The sequence below is a fragment of the Branchiostoma floridae genome, unplaced genomic scaffold, assembly GCF_000003815.2.
Source record: "Branchiostoma floridae strain S238N-H82 unplaced genomic scaffold, Bfl_VNyyK Sc7u5tJ_1495, whole genome shotgun sequence".
Classification (NCBI taxonomy): domain Eukaryota; kingdom Metazoa; phylum Chordata; class Leptocardii; order Amphioxiformes; family Branchiostomatidae; genus Branchiostoma; species Branchiostoma floridae.
This window is the reverse complement of record NW_023365730.1, coordinates 563,124-590,848: the sequence shown is the minus strand read 5'-3', so window position 1 is coordinate 590,848 and position 27,725 is coordinate 563,124. Positions and strand designations below refer to the sequence as shown.

Below are 27,725 nucleotides of genomic sequence, written 5' to 3'. Positions count from 1 at the left end.
ACTCCACATGAAATGAGTACATCTTGAAATCCCTGAGGTATTTTTCGAGAGGTTCAAGTGTTGGACTGTATTATAAGAGCACTCTCCCAGCTTTGCTTGGCACATATTAGCCAATGTTTCATCTACAATTACGGACCCGGAGGAGTCATGTATAGATCGTGAAATACCATACATGTCAAAGCTAGTGACAAATGAACCACTCTGAAAACTGGTACAAGTGTACAAATCCAGACATGTTGACATTACTTATGAGAAACTGTCTAGTCTGCAGACCACTTCACATGTGACGTATTTTTCACAGTAACTGCTCTTGGAAAGGGTCTTAACTCATGGGAGGAGCACAAACTTTATGTCCTTGTTGCATCGTTACTTACTATACTGTCATTGGTAAAGTAACATTGATCAAATGTTGTGACGTTCTTCAACCAGATTCGAGTCCATTTGATCAGCAAAGAATCAGAGATTTCTGAATTTTATTCGGATAAGTTCTACAGAAACAATTGATTCTCGTATCATCATGGAGAATGCGTTTGGTCAGGTTGTTGGGCATCTTTGACTGGGCGTCTGTGGTTGAGTGGCTGTGCTAGCAGACACGGGATCGGGGGTGGTCCAAGGTCCGATTCCTCGTTAAATGTTGTGTTCATGTGAAAGACCCTGGTGTAAATGGGTACATGATGTCGATTGGGAGGTACGCTTGACCCATCCCTGTTTCTACGGCCTTACATTTACCTGTTTGTTTTTTTGTAGATGTTTGCAAGCTGGCCATCTAGATTTTCTGCTGATCTCCTACATTGATGACACATTTTTATCGCTCACTCAGAATCAGATCGAAGAAAGCCCGTAGCTTCACAGACAACCATCGCTTTTCATATAGATCACGAGTAAATATATCTTAGTGATTAGCATATAAACCATCTGTGTTGAAAGATAACATATGATAACGTTTTTGCTGCTGCTTATATGCCTTTTGGATCTCTATTTGGCTGCAGGGAATTCCTTAATGACAATGAACTTTATTCATACACTGCACATCAACGAAGACTTACTGTTGCCATGACCAGTCAATTTTCCGATTACAACTCTTTAAACCTTGTGGTGCTGCGCCCACCATATGTTGGTACTGTCTTCACTATGCTACTTTTTTCACTTTCCTTCCAAATAACCCTATAAATTTATACATCATTACAAAGGTCTCTACCTTTCAAAAAATGTAATATAGTGAAACAGTACCCCTACTTTCCAAAGGGTCTAATACGCCCAGAATTGGGAAAATGTATAGTAAAAATTTGCCAGCACCACAAGGGTTAACATAAGTACATTTCACGCCTTTCACTCTCCCTTAAGGTTCCCGCTAACCGTGAATTGTATCTCTTTTCCGCAGTCATCCGCTAAACAGCTGGCGGGTGCTTACGATCTTCTCTCCAAGCTGGGACAAGCCTTCCGCAGCGAGCTAGAAACGGTGAGGTTTTTTTTTACTTTTTCTTCTTTGTGTCATGTCGGTTTTAGCTGAGGATGCACAACTATAGTGCTAGCCAGAGGCTGTTATGTAGCCGAAAATAATGTCATCAGGTTGGTAGATCATAGGACATAGCTATAGGAGTTTGCTTTTACACAGCTAGTTTTACTCAAATGCTGACGTTTTTTTTGTCTGTCAGACATCTTCCTCAGAGCTTCTAACTGGAGGTCTGCTTCTCTACTATGTAGGTTTTGTGCTCTCACATAAGAGCGAACCGTTAATACGCTGATATGGTCAAAACTATCTGTAGTGGCCACAAAGGGACTTTGCAACAGAACGTGTTTACAGTTGACAGGTGGTCACAAGTACACTTCCTTCATCCCTCCAAAACCCTCTCCCTCCACTTTTCCACCTTCCCCATACCTTTCTCCCTCATTCACTCCCTCACACTCTCACTCAGTCACTCACTGATTTCCTCACTTTCTCATTCGTTCGTTCACTCACTCTATCTCACTCACTCACTCGCTTGCTCACTCATCACTCACTCACTCACTCACTCACTCACTCACTTACTTGCTCACAGGAGCTTGTCTCCTCGACAGATGGCCAACCAGTTCACCAGCACAGATTTAACTTGTATAACGTGCTCAAAGTAATACAATCGTTTATACTACGGTGGGCGTGTTTGACTTAGAATTGCATTTTTCTCTTAAAGTAACTTATCCTAAACTACAGACCATGTCCACATAAAGAAGAATTGACTCAATGCTCGCTACAAAAGATTGTATTTTGTATTTCACGGGTATATCTTTGAATCAATGAATATCCACACCTGATTTTCCGCAAGGCAGAACTCGATAATGAAGCCGATTCTACTTGAAAGAAAACTCATGAAAGACTTTAGTTACTACATACGTTTGTTCAGTTGCTCTTTACGCTATGATAAACACTCTGCTTTACACCAAACCCTTTTACATTATGATATCAAAAGAAGCCGAGTCTACCTAACAGGAAACCTAGCCACACGTCTTGGAAAATTACATCCACCAACTTAAAGAAAGATTGTTGTTCTGATGCCCTTTACACATACAGTGCGTCTTATCCTATGCGCGTGCCTTGGGCAATCTAACAGGTGCTTTGATGAGAAGTATTGACGTATTCCCTGTGGCAGCCACACGGCTGAAAAACGCAGATACGTAGGTCCATCCGTCCCTGGGGTAACATCAGAGGTGCACTCTGGTGTGACTAAGACTCATGGACATCTGCTTTATAACCAGGGAGTGCGAGCCAGGGTTGTTGACGTAGCTCAACGTAGCTTAACGTTGCTACCACATTGTTGACGATGGGATTCGTACCTCAGGTCGTATCAGGTCGCCGTTACCTGTAGATGGCTTGCTGCACTTTGTGTTTCTGTAAGAGAAAGTACGTTTGGATGCTGTTATCATGTGCGTAACTTATGGGCTTGTATTAAAAGCCTGAGAGGTGTAGGGAGCAAGCCAAGGGATTGGAGGTTTTACTCAGTATACAGTCACATACGCGGGATGGTATGGATAAAAGAGCACGCAGTTCCTGAATGATAGCATATGGACACACCAAAAGGCAGTTACTCAAGCAACTTCGCACACTGGTTTTACTGTTTTTGTATCGATTTTTTTTTGCATGGAAATGTCTCTGTTCTTACTCAGTGCATTTCTGCCTCATCGTACCATTATATCCCATGATCCGCCTTGGCACAAACACCTGTCAAATCGGATCAGCAAGAGATAGCTGCTCCTTGTTCAACTAAATCACATCAAACTAACCCATAAATTCAGTTTACAGAGTTCTGACCATTATTGCATACGCAAAGAAGACCTCAAAATGGTTAGAGTTTAGGCACCCTTATCCGTTAAAAAAATAAGAGTAGAGAAAATGTCTAGAGAAAACTCACTACTAATACTTTGCGACTTTATTTGCATTGAACAGTTTGCAATCGAGGGAAGACGATTCCGCGCTACTTTACTCTAAAGTCGCAAATTCTCTACCTCGACTGTAGAATGATCGAATAGAAATCTCAATTTTTCGAGACATTTTACTGCAATTCATCAGAGCAAAGCTACGTAACCACGTCCATCAGTAGGATCAATCTTGAAACCTCCTAAGCTTAAAATCAGCACAGAACTGTAAACCTCATTAGTCTCAGACGGTTGGCTGCAATCGCAGAGGGTAATGACAGCTCATAGGGCGCCTCATCACCTGCATGTGTGATTACACTCCACATGGTAATGATTTGGCCTAGGAAAAAATATGCTTCCTGTTTCAGTCCTAAAAAAATAGGGTCGGTAGGTAGGGATTATCTTTTTTCCTGTAATTCTTTTAGGCTGGCCAAAACTCTAGTGAGACATACTGCAATACGGTTGGACAAAGTAAACTGAAATGCACGAGGACACTTGTCTTTCAATGTCAAACATTAATTGTGTGCATTATGTATACATTTATCCTTCGTTAAATTGTACAAGCAGTGTTTTACTTCAATACAGGAAGCAGGCTGACTAAAAATTATAACTGGTAACTATGTGACTTCACTGCCTACCCAAAAAAGTCTAAGGTCGGCACGAATTTCTATAGGAGGTAGAGAAACAGAAAACGCAATATTTTCCCCAAGCCTAATTCACGGGGCGCCAGCCCCCTGCATGGGTAATCACACTCGAGTTTTCCACATGTTTTATTAGACTGCCATTAGCAATCAATGGCATTTTGAAGCTAACCATGAACGATTTATACATGACAGTTGACATAGACCCTTAATGAGAATTGTATGAAATTGCGTACTCAGACTAGATGCTTGTGAAGGTTGCTTCAGTTATGAAAGCACAATATCGTTTGATTAATGAGACATATAAGTGAAATAAAGCTGATTAATCAAAAAGAAAACAAAAAGACTTATTGCTTTAAAAGTAAACCTACTGTTCCCATACTGATTCCATCTCAGTACTCCACCATGAGCCTTCAGCGAAAAGAGCTCTCAATTAGTCCATTAAGGGGTGGAATTCATATAAGATATGTCAAATCTGATCAATCTCAGCCGTTTTCGTTCAAGTTGGAAAAAAAGTTTTCTGGTTGGTCACGTTGAAACAGTAGTCAGTATTACACATCAAGTAAGCACAATGTTACAAGGAAATTTTGTATCCTCTTCATGAATCTTGGAAAATCGCCTGATCCAATAATACACCGCACATGAACGCATAAAACAGCTCTACGCCCTGTTACGGTAAAATGTCAAGCATGGCTTAGCCAACTTTCCTTTGACTGACTCCAAAACTTTCTAGTGCCACATTCAAGTCCACATGTACATTAAAATAAATTTCATTGCTATCAGAGGACCCACTAAGAGTCCCGAAGGGAAGGTTAGCTATTTGTATTTAAGAACCTTCCCCATTTGCTGCCACCAGTGAATGACCCAAATGTGTTCACAGGATTGGCTTAAGACCTTGATTCCAAGAATGTGTCCCTTGTGACGTTACCATATTGCCTGGGATGTGCGGGCGGATAGTGTCTGGACGTCTTTGGCTAGTGAATGATAAAAACAAGAGGTCTCCCAACGAATGTTTGCTTCTTTGTTATGAAATCAATCATGAAAATGAATACTGCTGAAGTTTGAATCAAAGGTTTGTGGAAAATAACAGTATTCGCTTCCATTCACTGGTAGTATCAAAGATGCCAGTCAAACATCTCTCCTTGGAGCTTTTGAAAAAGAGTTAACTCTTAACCAAATCTATCTCTGGAATAGCTCTTGGGGAATTATGTTAGCTTTTTCCAAAAGTCTTCACCATATAAGTTGACTTTCATGTATTTTGTTCCCTTAAAGGATAAAAAGGCATCTCTGACAGTCGAACCATTCATATCAGGCTCTATTGTACAAAGTACGTCACATCTCTGTTGGGAACGTGTTTTTCATCATGACGCAAATGTCAAAAGAAACGTTAAACAAAATTACTATTGAAGTGGCAAGGACAGCTGCGCTGTTGTTTACGCCGTGCACAGCAGTATGGTTCACGCCCGTTTATCCAGTTAACGTGCCCATTAATAGAAAGAAGATTGATAGACAAGTTGACAGCGCATTGAACGTGTGTGTGGGTGGGTAGAACGCACGTCTAAAAGACACCTGCACATAGCATGTTTTCTCCTTCTCCACAAGCTACTGTCATCCAACCATCAGAGCCGCAGTGTTAGTGTCATCTCCTGCTGCGGAAAACATGCCCTCTTAAAACCAAGAAAACGGAATTCAAAATGTGTCGTGATCATATCTTATGATATCTACGTACGCCTGTGTAGTATTTACGTCAAGTATTGTTTCGTGAGCTGTTCTTTAGATTAGATTTGTTTTTGTATGTTGGAAGCGATAACGTTATGTAATGTTTTGAATGAAATAAATTATCGCAATTCATTGCGAAACACCTTCTCATTACTTAGGGCGTAGAAGTTGCGTTGCAATTTCTCTTCGCTGACAACTTTGAGATCCTTTCCTTTTTAATCCCGATTATCATTTACTAATCGTCCCTAGCGCAGGCCCAGTGTGGTGGTGTTATTTGAAACACACGCCTCTTCTAATTACACACTACTCCGCTGAGCACACGAAAAATCGGTTTAGCAGTTATGAAATTGCGTGAGGGATGGCGTGTGGAGATACGGATATACCAAAGGGAACAAAGGATCGAAGACTTGCATTGATGTTACTTTTTGACCATTTACTGGAAGACCTTGAGGATGGATAGAGCTCTTTGTTCTGACCTATGCAGCACGCCAAGACCAACTGTTTGGCCTTTACCCAAATGTCAAGTCATTTGTGTCCAGCTTATTGCGTATGAATAGCATCCGACATAATAAATGCACTAAAGAACATATTTAGATGTCAGTGGGGTAAAAAAGGACAGGTGGCAACCGGAAGGGTATGTCAAATGGAAGCAATGAAAATATACTTTAGCGTTTTAGAATTCTTTAAACATTTCAATCAAGATGATGATTACAGTTATCGAGGATTGCACTGTTTTCTTTACTTTACTATTATCGGTAGATTGAGAAGACTCCAAAGGGTTTTCCCCGTCCATCACATTTCTTGCACGGTATGTGACACATTGCTTCAGCCAAGGTCAAGTTCACAAGCTCAAATGGCATAGATAACAGCACGATGCGCCAAAAGCAACTGGGTATGGTTTTGAAACGGTCAGACGTTTCAGATAACATCCGGTATCTTTCGTCAGTGACTTTGGCGTATCGTATTACCTGACCGTCTAACCTTCATCAATGAAATATTCCGATGGCCTGTAGACTACAGCGAGCGTTGGTGGTGTAATGGTCAGCATTGTTGCCTTCCAAGCAGTAGATCCGGGTTCGATTCCCGGCCAACGCAGCCCTCGTTTTTTTTTTCTTTGAAATTATACAGTCGAAGCCAGCTAACTGCACAACGGATTTCCGCACACTTCCGCATTGTTAATTGCACGGAATTCCAAAATCTCAAACCAGTACAAATAATTGCATTAAATACATTGGCAAATTGGGTGTGCAATTAAACGGCTTCTACCGTACGGTCAAACAACTTGTACAAACTCTGTCCTGACATTTCAACCCACAGTTCTAAAGGCCGAAAAAGCCTGAAATGTACAGCTATACGAACCGTAACTTCTCCATTTTCTATGCCCAAGCTGGTTTTACACATCTTATCCAGCGAACGTTTTGTTGATAGGTTTTAATCTACACAAGGTGAGACTTGATCGGAGTATGGCACATTAAGATCAGTAAGTTGCTGGTGTAACGCTGATGTAACGCTCATTGTTGTTGCCTTCCAATCAGTATCCAGGCTCGATTTCCGACCGACGTACTAGACATTTTCTTTTCCAATTCCACTCTGTCCAGGATTTTGTTATTTCAAAGATACTTTTTTCTAATGGGCAGAGCCTAGGAAGGGTATAAATCGTTAACTACAAAATAAACATATGATGATAGCTGCAAAACATACATAATTATATCATTATCTGCAACATATACAAGTCATATATACCAGCTGCAATACGTATATACAATATGCACTTTAGCTGAAAATAATACCATTGGTCGCAAAAGCCACCAAATAAGCCTGGTAATGCCCCACCATTGTTCACGCACCATCCATTTCAACATTTGCATATTTTATAAATGAGGATCTAAACCACTCCTGGTGTGACCGGACAGAAGTACCGCACATCACAATCACGCGCTTGGAGCAGGTGAGGCGGGAGCCATTTGTAGTGCAAAATGAATCACCGCAGATTAAAACGTTTCCCTTCTAAATTAAGTGGTGTTCCCTCAAAAATCGATAAAATGTCAACGAGCTTGCCCACGGTAATTCGTCTCCTGACAATTTACACTGCTGCTGCATGAGGCAGAGGAAGAATATTTCTGTGTTCTCGGGAAAAAAATCCATAGAAATACAGTATACAGGAGCGAACCCTTGCCGTTTTTTGCATCGACTGTTGGCAAGACATTACATTTTAGATATAAGTGATGACATCTAATACAGGCTTCTTGTTCTTTACCCTCATATTAAGGTTTTGAATAGAAGAATGTATAGTAAACATTCTACTTCTTCAGGCCATAATAAATGTATGCATATTCAATGTATATCTGTAAGGCAATTACAATATGTGTCCTGATGCATTTCATTTTACATGTTTTGATTATTTCAAAGTCGAATTTGTTCGATCAACAAATAAGATGATCTGCTCGTACCGAAATCGTTATTAATAAGTATCCTGTCCAAATCCATATGTATTGTCTCTGTTTTTGTCAGCAGGGCTAGCCCTTTGTAATAGCCATAAGCTAGTTGGTCAGCCCTGGCTGTGTGTCCTGAACAGCCAAACCAATGAATTAGAACTTAAATTACTCGTACCGAACTTAGAAACGCAGCATTTTCTTTTGCTAGGGCTGAGTCAATCTAAAACCGTCCTGGGTAGGAGTGGGTACCGGTACAGAAAATTCAGGTCCAGGTCCGGTTCAGGTCCAAAGGATCAGACCTGAATCTGGACCTGGACCTGATTCAGTATGACTCATACCAATGGTCCATTTCACTACAAAGAGATCTATTTGGTGGATTATTAGACTTACACTGGCGTTTTAAAATCCTACAACGCTAACTGCACCTGTGCAATTGGCTGTAAAACTTGGTAGAGATTACTATAAACTCTACACTACTTCACTCTTGTTATTTTCTTCCACCTGCAAGCGCCAAAACGTGTGAATGCCTGATAGAATAATCTGTTAATTTTCTAATCGGTCCAACATCCGGTCCGGTTTTTCTGGACCGGTCCAAAAAGAAAAACCGGTTTTGTACCGGTACGCTGTACCGATACCCAGCCCTAGTCCTGGGGCCATTTTCACGTACGGGTCCATACTGCGCAGAACCTGCCACACTACTGGCTGATAACATTCTACTTTTGTTCTCCTGGACGTCTTTTATCATTCTTAGTTCTTACAACCTTTAACGGCATTGCATTTGATACAAAAAGTACGACCAATTGATTAAGGCGGTGCTATAGTTTTTCTCTTAAAGGTAATATTCGTCATCTTGCCGTTTATAGTTGTTATGAATAAAGTATGGAAATCAGTTCCACTTTTAAGAATCTGTGGTGTCAAACCAATCTATTTCTCATGACATCAGGTTTTATGTTTTTTTTTCTGAACGTACATCTGTGATAAACTGCAAAATGTATCTCATTTGGGAGATTAGGGTCTGCCTCTATGAAGTTTTATCAAATAAGTCAATTTCGCAGCGCGGTTTAAAATCACTGCAAAATACCATCGATCCACGCTTGACACTAATTTGGTTGTTTTTATGCTATTTCTATTACGCACACCTTTTAAAACACAACGTTCGATAATTTTGACTCTTACTAGAAAATGAATTAATATCAAATCACCTCGCCGCAAATCAGAAGGATAAAACACGTAGCTGAGGACCTGATCAAAGATTACAATGAAATCGTAATCGAGGTGTCAATCAAAGACATGGTGTTACAAACGGTGCACTTCATTTAGTATTCTGTACGCGTTCCAGTACCTAAGTCTTGCTGTCTGTCTGTGACAGCTTTCGAATGATCGTAGGTGCTTTTTTGTTGTTGATGAGCTGTTTTATTTAGCTTTGTACGTAGGCGGCCTGCAGGACGATTTGAGCTTTCATGAAAAAAGAAAGGTTCAAACAAACAAACAAAAAACGTAGTAAACGGTTTGGGCGTGCTAGCAATTATTAGAATCAAAAATACTTGCGAGAAGGGTGTGTGTGTGTGTATCTGTGTGTGTGTTACATTTTCCATTTGCAAGAGTATTGTTATAAGATTTTATTTTTGCTAAACCGCATGATATTTCCAACATTTATCTAAGCTTCTTCAAATAATTTAACTGAACGTGCTGTTGCTACATTTCTACTTTCAAACCAACCCAATACCAACGTAATTCGAACGGTGAAAGTACAGCTATATGTCTTCTCCAAACTCGAACGAAATAGTTTGTGATTTCAGAGAAAATTACTTTCAGCCTGAAATTGTGTCGATCCATCTAAACGGAAAATGTTGAAGTATTTTCGACTTCAATCAGAAGGAACATCGCAAACTCAATTTCAAATCTCTCTAGAAAATTAAGGTGCGCTGGATTCATCACGCAAATGCTATTTACTTTCGAAATACAATCATGTTAACGTCATGTTAGTTAAATTGCGTAGAATTAGATCCCGTGGATGCGCTGTGACGTCGCTGAGAGTACATTGGAAGTTCTCGAAACTTTTGTAGAATGGTACGGGACTACTTTACGTTTGGGAGGATCGTCGTCTAGACTCTAGTGGATGGCTGGCACAGATGAACAGCGAATAGTCAAGAAGCTCAAGTGCACTCTTATAAGAAGAAACCACTTTGAATTCATGTTTCAACGCACACAACAAAAATGCAATAGCAAGTGTAGATAACATTGATAATGTATGCTACAACTTCTGTTGTCATTACCGACATCAATGACGTCATACATGTTTATGGCGTCCTCAACGACGTCAAAATAACCAGTTGTCATTGTAAAATTGCTGGCAACTAAATTTTTTAGAAAGATTCACTAAATTTGGTAACAATAGCGTAAGTTGTTCGAGCGCTGTACGACATGAAAGTTGGCGCAGTCATCAAAAGCATACGTCAAAAGTATGCTCTCCTCGGCAAAGATGCCAAGCCTGACGTCTGCGTATTGTGGCTTTTGGTAAGTGGGGAATTAAAGGCTCATTGAACAGTACAAATAACCACATCTGTCAAAAGACCACAGGCAATTCAAAACACATCTAAACAAAGTCCACCCAGGACACACATGTTGTGGTTATTTTCCCTGCATACGTCAAAGGTGTGCATTCCGCGGGAAAGATGTCAAACCGTATGTCGTGCGTATTGTGACATTTTGTAAGTGGCGAATTAAACGCTAATTTAACCGTGTAAATACTAAAAAATAGCCCCATCAGTACTGACCGCTGGCAATTAAAAAAACATCAAAACAAAGTCCACCAAGATCACACTTCTATTAGGTGATAATTTTCCCTGCATAAGTCAAAGGTGTGCATTCCGCGGTAAATATGTCAAGCCCTACTTCGTGATTATTGGGAAATTTTGTAATTAAGTGGCGCTTTAACCGTGTAAATAGCACCATATGTCACCGCAAACCGTAGGCATTAATCCTACAAGGAAAGTAAGATAACACGCGTCAGTGGCAGAGAGTGATGATGTCATTACATACTCCAATACAACACAGAGGATGACATCTCATATACGGGTATTATAGCTACATCAATCACAGTGCATTGATAATGATCTTTATTCGCAAGCTTATTACCGATACTGATTCCAAGCAACAAGTAAATACTACTAATAGTGATAGTGTATTAATCTCCAAGCAGATCCTACGGTAGCATAAGATAGTATCAGAAGCTGGCAGAGGGGTGAAGCCGGCCTAAGAGTGTGTGTGCGACCGTTTGACTCCCTTTGGCCAGTTGTACTCCTTGGCTAGCTTTGATACTATCTTATGGCCCGTAGGATCTGCTTGGAGACTAATGCTGTATATCAAACGTGCCACGGCTCTTGTCCATGTAAGTTTCTTCCACCAGCATTCTTCTGGATGTCATTTATGTTGCCAAATTTCTTAATGTGTTTTATGGCATGTGTTTAACGTGTTTATGGTTCGCCTACAGTTTTATTTCAGCACTATGTGATCTAAAACTTTCATGCCTGGTTAATCTCAATTTTTGAATGACATAAAGACAAAATTTGAAACCTGCTAAAATTTTATTTACCCTCTCAGATGACATTTCACGCCAAGTTAAGAAAGTAATTAGAGTGGCAGCCTGAAAACAAATGAATGAAACATTATAAGCTGAGTGGATTCTCTGTGGAATAAACTCATCTAAAGACAAACAAAATGCATCACAGTTGCCCTTTAGGTTGAGTTCAGAGTATAATCTTCATGGAAAACGTCATTATGTAAGTCACTTTCGTTGAAAAGAGGCTCCCACGTTAAGAAGTGATGCTTTTAACTCTGCGTATTAAAGGATTTAACCATTACGCTTGGAGGCCATCCATTGAGTCCCAAAGAACCAAGGTAAAACATGTTACAGAATGATATACATCATATACCGATCAATAGTAACCTGTGTATTCTGGAGTAATCCGAATAGTAGTTCGCTCCGGCTATCCGTCTGGAGACCTGCACATTCAAACCGTTTGGTGGTAATGTGTGTCAAGGATCCAACGGAACAGCAGAAGCGACTGTATATAGTGTATAATACACGCCGGAGCGAACTACTAAGTACTTTCCGGATGGTACCCAGGCTAGATCAAAAGCCCATATATGAGAAACTCCAGGTGGGCAATGTCACCCCACTATTGTAGCGGTTTGTGGTTTAATCTTAGTGTTTTATAGTCGTGGTTTTATGAAAACTGTTATCACATCGTTCATATTCGCAATGACGGAGAATTGCTATCTACAGTCACATTATCGTATATCAAAACGGTTTGCCGTTGGAATTCGGTCAGATCAATGAACGATACAGTTGAAGATATTTGTCAAAGATTTTTTTTTTCCTTTTTGAATGATTGCGGCGTGGGCACTGAATGCGAGCGAGCGACGTGCAAAGATACCACGTACCATAAGGGCAGCAATAGTTAATCACTTTATCATCGAAGAATACCGTGCAAAGTATCTCATAAGTACATGTCTCATATCTTATATCATTATATCACTAATCTTATATCATATCTATATAAGTCTACCCACACAGCAGTGCATACGGTAGTCGCCATCGAACTGGTAATAGTTGTGGTACGACCAATATCACGTTTACGCACGATAAGCGGGCCCACATTTTATCATGGGGGCCCGTTACAAACTTGGCAGAATCATGGGTCAATGCTCTGATAAACACTTGAAGCATAGCCCAGGACGAAAAACCTGACGGTCTGTACAAATTCATTTGTAGATTTATTCTTAGATGTCTAGCAAAAGGTGAGGACTTAGAAATGGGAACCGAAACACTTTTTTTAAGGAAGTCGCCAACAATAAATCTAGACAAGTCATTTTCAGCTGTACAAAACCCTTTGTCTAACCAGGAATGTCACGAATCGAATGAGTCCCAGATCGACCTCTCGCCCATTATATTAGCATAGTCATTCTACTCCATCACTTTAGTATCACAAGTAGACATCAAAGAATGACACAGCAAAGAACTCTATATACACATGAGAACAAGTCATACATAAAATAAACGGCCATAAAATAGACGTAGTTCTATGAAGACTTTTATCACTTTATTGCCCTACTTCAAGAAGCCACATGATGTTAAACACACCCTCATGATATCTGCCCTTACCATGATACCTGTTACAAACATAGTCACTATCATGATAAAAACTCGAAGCATAACTGGAATATCTACAATAAACGTGACAACCTCTGAAAAGTTATGGTTTTGATAAAATTTATTCTTACTTCTGGAGAGTAATGAAATGACCGATGGAATAGTAAAGCCCTTGAACTTCCCACATCCACCCACCAATGGATGTTTTCCTTTCTTTTATATCACAATGGTTGAGTCTCAGATGATATTAATGCTTCTATACACTTCCTCTGGCATACCCTAATATAGGATATAGGATTTTTGGAAATACCCTAATATAGATATAAATCACATATACATTTACTGGTCGTAAATGCCCACCTGTATGGTATTTTATGTGATAGGTCATTACACTGCATATACCCAGGCCATATTTAAGGCTTGAAGGCCAGAGGTGCCAGAGCTTAATGTCTCAGACTGACGTTATTAGTGAGATGTATGTTATGATGTGTGCTGATTCGTGCTCAGGCATTTTAAGACATGTTTGGTTTGGTTTAGTTTAGTTTGATACAGATCTACATTAGTGACTGATATGTCACTATTCTTCCTGGAGTCCGGGCGATTTAAAGAAAATCACCAACTCTAAACGGAAGAATTTGCACCATCGCATCTTCGCACGTGTGGTGGGTTCTTTAACATGCGTGGGATGTGGCTTTCCCCAAACACGGGACCTCAATTTAATATCCTATCACAGAAGCTAGGTACTCATTTTCCCCTGAGTAAAGTTAGAAAAGCAGTGTAAAGGGCCTTTCCCAAGTTCAGCTAACTAGCTCTATTAGTTTGACACGATTTGTGACATGGTGAGTGTAAATATATAGACAACAAGAAACTCAGTTTTTGGTTATATAGGACATTTAAAAAGCTGACAAACGTAAATGGTGGACAAAATTACTTAATTAGGTGTTGAACGATAGTCAGTGGGGTTTGTTTAGTGGCAACTTATCTATTAACAACATCGATTGATCTTTAAGTAGCTTCCAAAGTAAGTTCTAACGTAATCTTTTCATGCCTCTCAAAGGACCGCTTTGCGATGATTTCAAACGTATACACGTACGCCCTGCTCAATCTTACTCGATGAGCATCAGAGACTAGTTGGCAAACACCCAAGAACCGTGCCCTTTGTAGTGTCGATAATTACCGATACGGAGATTAGGCAGAAGGAATTGAACTGTCTTGTGGGAAATGTAAGACTAATTGTGTAATACAGTCTCGTCGATAAGTCTTCAGAAGAGACGGAGATTGTACGCTGCGATTGGAGTGACTTGGGGCATGCCACAAGTCACATGCATAAATTCTTACAACAACTGAGTCGGACGAAACTGTCATAGTTCGAGCTTGTGACATGGTTTGAGAGCCGAAATGTGTGCACAGGACTTTGTAAAGTCATGATACTGTATGCATTACGTCGATTTCTGTAACACTAATTGTAATACAGTCTCGTCGATAAGTCTTCAGAAGAGACGGAGATTGTACGTTGCGATTGGAGTGACTTGGGGCATGCTACAAGTCGCGTACACTGGTCAGGAATTCTAAAACCAGCTGACAAAAGTCTCATAGCTCAAGCTGACATATGTTTTTAGAGCCGAAATGTACGCACAGGGCTTTCTTAAGTCGCGACACTGTATGGATAACGTAGACTTCTGCTCATTTCTGTCGATTTTTACCGAGTATTTTGCGACCTGTGCCCTTTTCGGTGTTGAAAGTTTCCGATAAAGAGATTGAACTGACGGCCCCAGGCTCACGCGAGGGAAATGTAAGCAAGGTAATAACGGCAGATTCACTCTAAAACTTAAGATTGGATCACCTACAGGCAAGTGTTTCAGCATGTTCATTAGACAGAAGCTAATCAAGGTTTCAAAATTACTGACACGCAGCTCTAAAGGTTAGTATAGAATGGTTGGGTGCGCTTTAATTTCAGATATTGGTAATAAGCACTAAGACCAAACATCAATTTAGATAGAATTAGCTGCGAAGAATCCTTGACACTCCATGATGAAGTAGGAACTAATCATCTTTATCTGATTTCTACGAAACTCACTTCAGAACAGCATTATGTTGCAGATATACATGAATCTGCTAGTTGATGATATGACGGAAAGGATTTATACTATTGGCTATACCAGAGCACACAGGAATTAACACCTCTCACGATTTTAAAGCCGAAAAAGTATCAAGGGATGATGTAATATGCATATAGAGTGCTAGTATATTATGATAAAGTATCGAATCAGCCTAAATGTTACCAACAGATAGATATCTCACAGAAAGAACAAGTAGACAAATTTGGTTGTAACGATGGTCTCTACACTAGAGCTAAAACACATGTTTGAAAGTTTTGCGCTTATGAACTATCCGTGAGTGAAGTAGTAATCTAATTATCCTTATCTGATTTCTACGAATCTTACCCCAGAGCCGCATTTTGTTGCAGATATACATGAATCTGCTGGTTGATGATATGACGGAAAGGATTTATACTACTGGCTTTACCCGTACACACAGGGATTAAACACCTCTCAAGGTTTTACAGTCTACAAATATCAAGGAATGATTTGATAGTCAGATGGAGCATTGGAAGTTAATTATATATAAATTATACAGAATCGGATTAGCCCAAAGGGTAACTAAAAATGGAACAAGATACATTTTGAGTGTAACGATATGGTCTATGTTAGAGCTGAAAGATCTGTATGATAGTTTTACATCTATGAACTGATGTCTCTCCTTAGGCAGCATAGAAATAGAAAGATTTGTATCGTGTTCAATGTACAAAGGACATGTGCTGGGTCCAGTAGGCCACTTGCTAATTTTGGCCAACTGCACACTTCAGTGGATTAGATACAACGAGAAAGATAAGATCTGTTTTACTCTTCAGCCACAAGTAGAGAGCAATGGTAATCACCTCCAAGAGTCTTTAGGAGAACATAAGACGCCAAAATAAGAACACAGGACGTCAAAATCATATTTGGAATATCATTTAAACTAGCAATAAGAATATGGTCTTATGACTAGATGGTAGGTAGCTGCAAACACTCGCAAGCTTGGGAGTTAAAGAAAAAGTCTTTGCAGTTCAAGTATACAAAGCAGGTCCAAAACTTCACGAATCTAGAAGCAAACATTTTGAATGAAGAAATGTTCGTATATATTTGCTTTTTTTTCATTCCTGTAAACTTGAAGTGGAATTTCCCGAAGGTACATTGACCCATGTGGGTCATTTATCAGACAATAATGTGCTTCTGGGTCAGTCAAAATCTTGCTGAAAGACCTTAAACACATCCCCAACATCTTTACGATAACGTAATAGATGAAATAGCACATCAGGGGATAGGTCTAGGCCATTATAGATTCACATCAGCATCACCGGGAGATGTTCAGTGTCGTCATAGACTTAGAGTCGTCAAAGGGGTGCCAGCAGATGGTGCGTTGGTCTAAGATGACATCAGTAGTGGACAAAGCCTAAAATCTGCCCCCAAAGACGTGAAAGCTTTGCACAATGCTTTAGAGCCAAGCACAAACTTCACAAGAGCGCCTAAGGAACTACATGTATTCAAATCCAGAACTTGCCAACAGGCTCCCAATCTAAGATGTGTTGGTCTAAGATGAGATCAGTACAGGGCAAAGCCGAAAAGCTTCCCCCAAAGACGTTAAAGCTTTGAACAATGCTTTAGAGCCAAGAAAGCGATTTAAACCCAGAACTTGGCAACAGGCTCCAAAACCACACAGGTTCAAACATTTAAGTTGTTGGTTCAAACAAAGTTTCTAAATCGAAGGCAAGCGTCTCAAGCGCCCTTTGCGAAGATGTGGTATGCGTTTGAGCCATCCTTCCATCTATCTATCTACTAATCTATACTCTGTACCTATTGTCCTTGCAGTGCAACCTAAAAGTTGACAAGGTCTACTAGACCAGGGTTGTAACATTAGTAGTACTCTCTGCGTTGCATGATCATGCATCTTCGGTTTCTTTGAATATTCTAAGCACACTATGAAGAACGTTCTACTTTGCATAGTTATGTATCTTCTATTGCACAGTTTCTTTGCACTATCATAGCCCTTAATTTCCCTATTATGTTTGCAGTGCGACCTAAAAGTTGACAAGGTTTGCCAGACCAGCTACGGGAAGTGGAGAGGGCGGATCCCCAGGATGGTGTGCAGATGCCCCGCCAGGACCATGTGCGACATGGACGGCTTTCCCGTCGGAAAATGTGTGGTGAGTTTCATATGCCAGATGTGTCCTATGTGGCAGAGACTGTCGTTCTCGTATAGGATTGTTTAGCCACAGCAGATTTGGACGGCTTTCCCGTCGGAACATGTGTCGTGAGTGTCTCGGCAATCATATGTCTGATATGTCGATGAAGATGTGCCAAAAATGATACGTCATTTGCATCCACTTCGTCTTGGCTTTGTCTTTCCAAAGTTTGTTTCTATTGGAATCCAAAATTGTCTTCAGCTTCACTTAATGGCTTAAAATGGGAATAAGATTATAGTGCCACATAAAATCATTAAAATTCTTCTTCTTATTCCTGAATATTTCAAGTTTTAAGGAATAGTTAGTTTCAAAATGACCTCCTGTATTTTTTTGCATGGTTATTGAATCGACCCTGTAACTTGGTGCTTTACTGCTGTAAAAATGACATTGAAAGTTGGGTGCATACTTAAACAAGGTCTCTGAATAACAGAAAGGTCTTGAATGTGTTCTTGTCATCTCCAGCTGTTTTTGGCTACACGTCGTGCTTCACAAACTCGCCCCCTCATAACACTTAAGTCAAAAACAACCATTCAGAACCACAATGTCTTTTGTTACAACCCTTCATTGATTTAATCTTACCGCGAAGTGTGGTAGCTACTTGAATATTCCACTGGCTATGCGTCTGTCAGGTGTTCCTTTGTTTCTCTGTCACTCATAAATAGTGAAAACAATAAGAATTCACTGTTAGCAACTCTTCATTGAAGCATTGAAATCTTGTCTCTGCCTTCCAACTGACACAGAGAGTGTGGGCTTATTCTATCACTCAATCCACCCACGGGCATCGAATGTGTCAAGTTCTTCTGTTGCCTTACCGCCCACTCATACCCCAGAACGCAAAAGAAAAAAGCTTCAATCGCAGCGATCGTAGTTACGAAACCTTTAATTGATGTATTCCAAACTTTTATATCAGAACTACTGTGGCGTGTGGGTTTTGGTTGTCACTCAATCAGCCTAGAGGCACATGGCATAGCACGGGCTCATCTTTCTGCTTTAAAATCGTGATGATCACGCTACTCAAAACCCATTGCAACAAGACAACAAGTAGGCAACGGTAAAAGTGATGTCACCATCGATTAAGGATGGGGTAAAAGCCTTTTTCCGTACAGAAACATGTTGCGTCTGCCACTTAAACCGAGGTCATGTAAGGGCCTTATCTTACTGTTTCTAAATCTTGAGATAAATATGGAAGCCCTTACCACTGTAATTGCAGACTGTCCAATCTGAAAGACGTTTTACGCTCTTTAGTAAAACTGCTTTAAAGCTTCGTATTTTAAAGAAAGCATGTAGGCGTAGATGTGACAATGCATCTCCTAACAGCCTAGTAAACAACGAATAGATATATGTAGGTTTCAGTTTAATCCAGGTTGGGATGTTTCTTTCGTCAGATTCTTCAGAAGATAGATCCAACACATACATCAATCATGCAGATGACTATCAAATATAAGGAAATACATATGTTCAGAACCGAAAGAACATAAAGTGCCCTGGGGTGTAGCTTTATGAATATATGTAGCCTTGATACGTAACGCAAACAAAGCTAAAGAAAAGTGTATCATCTATTTTTTTTGTAAATTTCATAGTCCTCAAAGCATGGGAACAAATAGTATTTGCTGTGCACTAGCGACATAAACGTTATTTTAACATCTCATAAATCTATAGCAACTATTCCTTTATACCCCCCTCACATTAGGCGCGATTCGATCGGACGACGAGTCTGCGAGCTCTAATTTACGAGGAGGCATGATCCTAATGCCGACGAAAAAATGACAGAGTTCCCCCTTCCCGTGAGGGGCATACCTCCTCGAACTCAGACCTCGCAGACTGGTCGTCCGATCGAATCGCGCCTAATGTGAGGGGGGTATTGTGACACGAGAAGAAGACGAACCATTCCCTTAGAAAACAGTCATTGGCGATTCCAATATTAAAGCATTTCTTAAAAGATGTAGATGACGAGAATCCAGTATCATCCAAATTACGAGAACCTTAGTCCGCTATGATAAAATCGCAGGAAAAACATAATGTATTTGTCCTAATCTGTTTTATATGATCTTCAACCAATAAAGTTATCTTATGAAACAGGCGGCACTGATTCTTCCCAAGTCGATTAAACTCTGCTGCAAGGGACTATAAAGACCATCAAACAACTTCATCTGAAACAGTTGTTTCTGAAGAAGTTGTCACATGTTATCTTCCCGTCTTTGTTCTCAAAAGAAAAAGGAAAACTTTGAAAGAAAATGTTTCTTTAAACGCCGCTGCCCAAGAGCAGGTTTGCCACAAGTGATCCGTCATATTCCCTCTTGTCAACTCTGACTAACACAAACAAATAAGTGTTCTGAAAGATGAATTGTAAATGGCTCAGACTCAAGGTAACTTGATGACCGTGTGCCCTCTCCGGGGAATTCGTGACCATGTACACTTCATGGTGTCAAGGAAAGGTAACACCTTATGTAGGCGGAGATTCCTCAACATCAGTTGCAAACTCACCTTGTTCCATCCCCCCAGGTGGAAAACTCAGCTAGGGCTGGCATCTTAAGACGAATGACTTCGTCTTGCATGATCCATCAATGTCAAGCCGTTCTCGCGTGGAGTGAGATTAAACAAATCGCCCACCTGTTACTTAAAGATATGTCAGACAATGTAGGAAGATAAAGGCAACGAAAAAGAAGAAAGAGAAGTAGAAAAGGCACCCTTCCGTTTCCGTCGCAGGCTTCAAGTCGGTCATGCTATTCAAATATTAGAGTAGGAATTAATCAAACAGGGGGGAGAGCGCACTAGATGTCATTGAGTAAAATATAAACCGCATCACTTTGCCACCTTACTTCTCCTGCGGAATAGTCTCCCTGTTTGGCTAAATCCCTCCCCCCTAAAAAGGAGTCTCGGTGAGATAGGACAGATGCTTAGGTCACATTTCCAGACCCGGCGCGTAGTATGTTGGAACGAGACGTATGATAGAAGAGAACAAAACACGTTAAACGTACATGTTTGTGTATACAATTTTTTTTGTAGTTTCGGCGAATAGTCGACGAGCCGGTCGGGCCCCGGGTTGGAAATGTGACATAAGCAACAAAGGGAATTAGATCAAAATCTCTTGGAATGTCATACCAAATGTAAAGTTGAAGAAGATCTTACTAGAGTCGATTCCGAGTCACCGAGAGGGTTTTGAAATAATATTTGTAGTAAGTTCTAATTATTCTAAGTAAAAGAATATTTCAGTCACTGAAGTTCTAAGCTGTTCAAACAATTTAAAATGAAAGTTTTAACATGTTTGAACCTATCTAAATTTTTTTTATGTTGGAAACATTTGAAAATGTGATCACATGTTCCAACAATTTGCGTCATTTTTTTCCTCCATAAAAACTTTTATTGCCCCCATAAACCAAGCTGCTAAGCTAGGTCTTTTGTTTGGGTCTTGTATTTTTAGATTTTCTTTTGTAGACAATGGTGTCTCTTTTGTGAAAGCTGCCAGACAGTCACAATTTCCTGTACTTGGCAGGGATGTGTGAATTGCCCTCTTCCCAGCCCACTGACCCAGTTTTACCATTTTGTTTCGATGTTCGAACATGTGATCACAAATGATGAATCTATGTTGGAACAGTTTAGAAACTAACAGAAATAATGTATTTGATATTATAAATGTTTCTAACATGTATGGACACTATAGAAAATATTTGGAACTTCACACAGATGTTATAAATAGTTTTAAACAGTTACTTATCATTGTTAGAATGTTATAAAGATTTCCAAAATGTGGGAACAAAAGGCAAGAAATACCCTCTCGGTAATGTGGAATCGACTCTATCCGTACAATGACTAATGTGTTCAATAAGTGCGGTCCACAAAATGTCTTCCATCGTCTATCTTATTCATTTCGTAAATCTTATATGTTTCTTTTCTCATTTTCAGGAATACTAATTCTAATTGAGCAGAGGAGAGAGATTATTCTAAGGCACGTTTCGTCAGATGACCCCCAGACTTCTTTCCAGACAGCACACTCGTCACCTGTGGTCACCCTGCTGATAATTTCTGCACACCATTTCCTGTTATGCACATTTGCGTATCAGTACTTAAGTATCATCTGCGTATTAGTACTTACGTTGACATGCATCTCTGTGATAAACACATTAGTTTTCGTGCCAGACATACATAGAATATTAAGGTCGTACTTGATTTCTTCACCAAACGTAGTGTGATCATGATATGCTTACATCACTTGTTAATCGTTTACTGTCACAAAGATTTAAACGGAATCGTGAACAGTAAATTCAAACGCTGAAAAATTCTCGATTATTTGACTGGACACCTTAGCCTTTCTCGAATCTTTTTCTAAGACCTGAGCTCTGTTTTTCTTTATGACTTCTGCGTAATGAATGGTGAAGACATAGGATAACTAACATATGTATCACATATGCTCAGATTCACAATGTGTATCAAAATGAAGCTTACCAGTGTTCGGACAATGGAAAAACGTACTTCTTGTATTCTTAATTAGCATTCACCTCAGACAAATGCTAGACCAGATGCACAGCTACTGCCACATACTTGTAACTATTACTGCACATTCTGTTAGATCTATGTTAGGAATATTACACTCTTTCATTAAATCACTCTGTGTGCACAATATTACATCGTCTGTGCATTTCTTTTATTTATTAGATAAAACACACACGACCAAACACACACGAGAGAATCTAAAGAACTGATAAGTAAAACAAAGTGACCGTAATGACAATTCATCATCATCATAATCAGTCACTGCATTCTGCATGGTATAGTCTTGGGAAAGTCCGTAATGACCATTGAAATTTATTAATCATGCATTTCTTGCTAGCCTGATTAAATCCCGCTTATAGCAGCCCGCCTAACATCCAACCGGCCTCCTGTGGAGAGGGGACAGTTACAGCCATGGAGTTTGTGTTACATAGACTATATTTCTCGCCTACTGAAATAAACTGGATGTTGTAAGGAGTTACAAAAAAGATGCCTCCTTTCGGGTGGCGTTATACTAGGTCCCACAAGGAAGAAGAGGAGAGAACATCAAATGAACAGGAATAAACAGTAATGTTTGGGTGAAGCAGAGTTTAGTTAAATCTGGGAGACATCAAGAAGGCACCCACCGCACAGAAGAGAGTGTAGGGCTATGGGTGATAGCTAAAATATGGCGAAGAAAAGACGTTGACAAAGTAAGACTGTACACAATGACTAATAGAAGCGGTACCAAATGTTCAATACGTTGGAGTTTTCCATGCACTTTGGGTGAATGATTTTCCCACTTCAACGCGTCAAGGCGATTATCTTAATGCATATAGGAGCTAATGGCTCTGGGTGATGGGATGTTAGTAGTTCAAACAACTCAATCAACATGCTAATAAAGTTCAAGATTGAGAACTCGCCTAAAACCATTGTAAGTATTGTAAGGTTATGGGGAGCTTTCTTAGTGCCTAATGGGTCAGGAAAGATTTTACGAATGGCTATACTTACATGTAAGACCATTACTCCAAGGCTACCTTTTACGCAATGCAAAATTCACTGTCAAACCTTTTACACTAGAAACCACTCACAATGATCAAAGTGACTGCTGCAAACTATATTCAAGATATATGAGGTTCACTTAGCAAAAGTGGACTACACTTTGACCAAATGTATTCCATGTGCACACTTTGCTAAAAAGGTGAGACCTGTGGCGGCGTGGACTGGTACGAATTCATACACTGCAGAAGACACCCGAGCGAAAATTACAGCTTGCAACTTATTGCCTAAGCTATCATTTCTAAATGGACTTTCAACCCAGCTGGAGTAAAACGTATACTTAACATAAATGTGTTTACAATTGGTATAAAATTATATTAGGGAGCATCACCCTTGCCCTCAACTTTCCACCAATATGACGCATTTAGCATGTACAAAATGATGTTTACTGATCAACATATAAAAAGTAGTGAGATGTCCCTATGGTTTGGGTTGTTGACTTCGAAGTTAAGCTTCTGGTTTCCTTGACAGGCCCGATGTGGTGCCCTTGGAAAATGTACTTCACTTGTGCAAAGGACCATCTTAACGGGTTAGTAAGTAAAACATTTACATATTTACAAGGACATGTAGGCGTGGCCCAGTGCAGCGGGGACCTCGACAGTTCAGCTTGAGTTTCTTGGAATAAAGCAAGGCACCTCAAATCCACGATCTTCGGAACTTTCATCCAATACAATACAATACAATACAACCACCCCACCCCCGTTCTTTAAATACACGACACACCCCACCCACCCCAAAAAAATACAGCCTTATTAACGAACTTTCCCTGTCAGCCTCTCTAAAAATAGAAACCTCCGAACCTTAACTTTCTCTGTCAGCCACCTGTATTCTAAAATGAAAGTGAACGTGAAATACAATCCGTTATCCTTTGTCCAGCTGTCAAAGATGACGTAGACAGAGGACGACACGACCGCCCTTATTACTCGCTGCCAGGCCACCATTAGGCCATGTTGATTTGATTATATGAATGACGCCCCCTGGGAATCCCAAAACTGATGCGAGCGTACAAAAAATGTTTACCTTCCCAAACAAGTTGTATCCATTATGAAATCTAAGTGGTTTGGAAGGCTAAACAAATGACAAACACAGAGTGTTGAATACCGAACAATAGATTCATTTTGTTTTGTTTTCACAGTCTTCTTCCTTGACATTGGAATTGACGTTGACGTTAGTATATGTTTCCTGATTATTGTTTCTTTTCATCTACGGCATGTATTTTACAGCTGCTTTGTGCATTAAAAGCATGGTGAAAAACGTTTTTTTTTTTTTTGGAAACGGACAAAAATTGATGGGCGCGCGATGTCATCCATATATTCAAATCAACATGACCATTCTGTACCAGATATAGATAGACAGAGGTCGCCGGTGTTAAACGCTGGAACCCTGAGCTGACAATGGAGGAACTGGGGATCGATTCGTCACCGCTCGTGCGTGTCGCCAGACGAGTGGCCGTAATTATAGGCTCGACTAATTTTCCGTTTTGCGGAGGACACGTGTTTGTGAGCACTCCGGACGATGGATCGGGGAGGGTGGATGGTGCCTAGGGTCGACTTTTACACAGCATTCCAACGTTAAACTTATGAATAGATAATCCTCAACACTGCACGAAAAGTTGGATTTACCGATAACCATAAGTGCCAGGTAAGTCTGGAAATACGTCGATGAATCCAGGTAATAATATACGCCAAATAGCAATTACTTAAGCTGTGAACTAATTATGATTTTGTAAATGGTCGGGCGTTTCAGGCAGAATCCACTACATGACATATCATCTGGTAGAAAGTAAACATTACCAGGCATACATGTACCTGGTGTTTACCGCTATTGGTAAGATCCACTTTTCATGCAGTGCAATTGCCTCAAGTAGAGGTACATGTAGCTCTCAAGTTATTGTATAGTCGTATATGCGTCACTGAAAATGGTCGGGTCTCCATATTTCCCATTTAGAAGTTACTTCCAACCAGTCTGCTTCACACATTTTGTACTGCTGACACAGAAGTCGCTTTTGGGAGTTTTTACCTACATATAAGGCTGTACATGTGTATTCGAGTGAACCATAGAAATGAAGAGTAATTGCGGATTCCTACAAGATTTATGATCAACCTCCTTAAAGGACAATGCTACGACATTTGCTACTCCCATGTAAGTCAAGTTACAGCAAATGTTTACAAGGTACTGAGGTGACCAAGGTGGAAAAACAGGCTTTGGAAACATAAAATCGTAAAGAACACTGGTTTAAGTCCAAAAGCAGCTGTAGCTAGGACACATGTACAGGACCGTGCAATATGGTGTAACATCAGGGATAGAAGCAAGGGTCAGTTCCTGGCCTAGGTCGGAACCATGAACCGTCCTTACTCTCCGGACATAGATTTCGCTCCTGTTGTGTTTGATGGGTTTTTAGACCTTAATTTTGTTGCGTTGGCTTTTTTGTACCGTTATCTCCATATCGCCTGCCAAAAGAACTAAAACGTACAAAGTAAAAAGCAAGGCAAAAATGCATAAAAAGTATCCCCTAAACGCCGGCGCCGAACCTCTTTTTGAAGAGTAAAGCGTCGTGCCTTATTGTAGTACAATGAGGCCTCCGATCCCTGCAGCTCGCCTTTCCAGTCGGTGCCTGGGGCCACTGATTGATACTACAGCTCTTAATCAGCGCACCAATACCGACTCCTTTATTTCCATCTGACAAGTCTTAATTAATCGTCCTGTGCACAACGCACCGTGAAATGACTGAAATGTTCCGGATTCAGCCAGTATAGCCAAATTGATATCATACTATGTTACAATAACGTCCAACTTCTTAGAGTCTTAAGATGTTATGTTTACATCATTGTCCGAAAATTTGGTGGCCATACAAAAAATTATTCAAGAGTTACAGAAAAGGCGCGGTCTGAATAGGGTTAACTTTGAAGTTTGATGCCGGAGCGCCTCACACCATAATTTATACCCCTTGAGTACTACAACTCTTAATAAACCCACCAATACCGACTCCTTTATTTCCATCCGACAAATCTTTAATTAATCGTCCCGTGCACAAAGAGCCGTGAAATGACTAAGATATTCAGGATTCAGCGAGAATATTTTCAAATTTATGACGTCATAGTTACGTCATACTACGTTACAATAACGTCCAACTTCTTAGAGTCTTTAGCTATGATGTCTACATTATTCTACGAAAATTTTGAGGCCATACACAACGTTATTTAAAAAATGTAGTCCCAGACCCTCCGTCCCAGATTGACAAAACAATGACGGTCTGAATAGGGTTAATTTTGAATTTTGATGCCGGAGCTCCTCACACCATATACGGTATATATTGTATACCCCCTGAGTGATACTATAGCTCTTAATCAACGCACCAACACCGACTCCTATATATTCATCCGACAAGTCTTTAATTAATCGTCTCCTACACAAAGGACCGTGAAATGACTAAACTGTTCCGCAGCGGATTCCAATTCATTTTAAGACACGCATCCGGAAATAAATGGCCATTACTTAACGACGTAATTAATCGCCTTAACATCGTCTTTCACCGCGTGAGACTCCCAACCAGTGTTTGAGCGTTGCTTGCTGTAATTTTCCACCGGAAACGCGTCATGGGCTCTCCACATGTGACATGTAGTGTCAGATATAAAACTGCACAGAAACAAGGTTCTTTTCAGCTACTAATGATAAAGACATTCACAGAAGTAGTCTCCAAGCAGATCTTTCGGTGCCATAAGATAGCATCAAAGCTGACCAAAGAGTATAGTCAGCCAAAAGGAATCAAATGGGCACCGGACGCATACACACTCCTAGGCCGGCTTCACTCCTCTGTCAGCTTTTGATACTATATTATGCTACCGTAGGATCTGCTTGGAGATTACATAGAAGCACCCAACTCAAACGGCAGTGTTGTGATGAGCATATTCATATCTAGTACACTTGTGGAATAAGTGATCCAGTGCACTGACCTGAGCACTGCATCTGGGGACATGTATACTACACTCACTTTAATACTCATGATGACTTATTCAGTCATCACTCTCATTTACTCACTCACTTATCATCTTGCACGTGCTGTACTAATAGCATACTACATTACATGGATAGATTTTAGCTACTATATACACACACACACACACACACGCACACACACACACACACACACACACACACACACACACATATATATATATATATACCTATATACATATACCATTGCCTCTTCCCCCATGACCTCAATAAAAAGCGGCCTGCAGGGCGATTTGAGCTTTTAAAAAATACGTTCTTGAAGTGCTCAGAACGAAACTTTAAAGATAAATGCCTTTCAGTGTCTAATTGACGCTGTAATCGTGACTTAGATTGTAAATTTTATAGACGTGATCTAGCCGATAAGTCTGCCAATTGTATATTAAAGATCCAATCCAATCTAACATCACTCTGGCTATATATCACTTCTGTATAGATCACCATCTGTAAAGAAGGAAGGATGCCTACCTGATAGATTACTTCACACATCCGAAGTTTTTAGCCCAAAGTCAGATTGCGGATCTAGATAGCTTCTAGCTGGATTGGCGTATACAGGTGATCATAAG

General features: G+C 40.1%; 3 protein-coding genes and 1 non-coding gene across 4 annotated transcripts in view; all 4 read left to right on the top strand.

Annotated features, from left to right (window-relative positions):
- The window catches only part of LOC118407884, a 39,613-nt gene extending 17,371 nt beyond the window's left edge, over positions 1–22,242 (top strand). The window contains exons 2-4 of the mRNA XM_035808457.1: positions 1,382–1,459; positions 17,452–17,583; positions 21,526–22,242. Coding sequence (XP_035664350.1) covers positions 1,382–1,459; positions 17,452–17,583; positions 21,526–21,534 — 219 coding nt within the window. The 3' untranslated portion in view covers positions 21,535–22,242. The remainder of the gene's footprint in view (positions 1–1,381; positions 1,460–17,451; positions 17,584–21,525) is intronic.
- LOC118407879 overlaps positions 1–27,725 on the top strand; it is a 313,255-nt gene that overhangs the window by 178,796 nt on the left and 106,734 nt on the right. The window lies entirely within an intron of this gene.
- LOC118407874 overlaps positions 1–27,725 on the top strand; it is a 341,762-nt gene that overhangs the window by 209,314 nt on the left and 104,723 nt on the right. The window lies entirely within an intron of this gene.
- Trnag-ucc lies at positions 6,774–6,845 on the top strand. Its single transcript has one exon. It is a non-coding gene; the product is annotated as a tRNA-Gly (tRNA).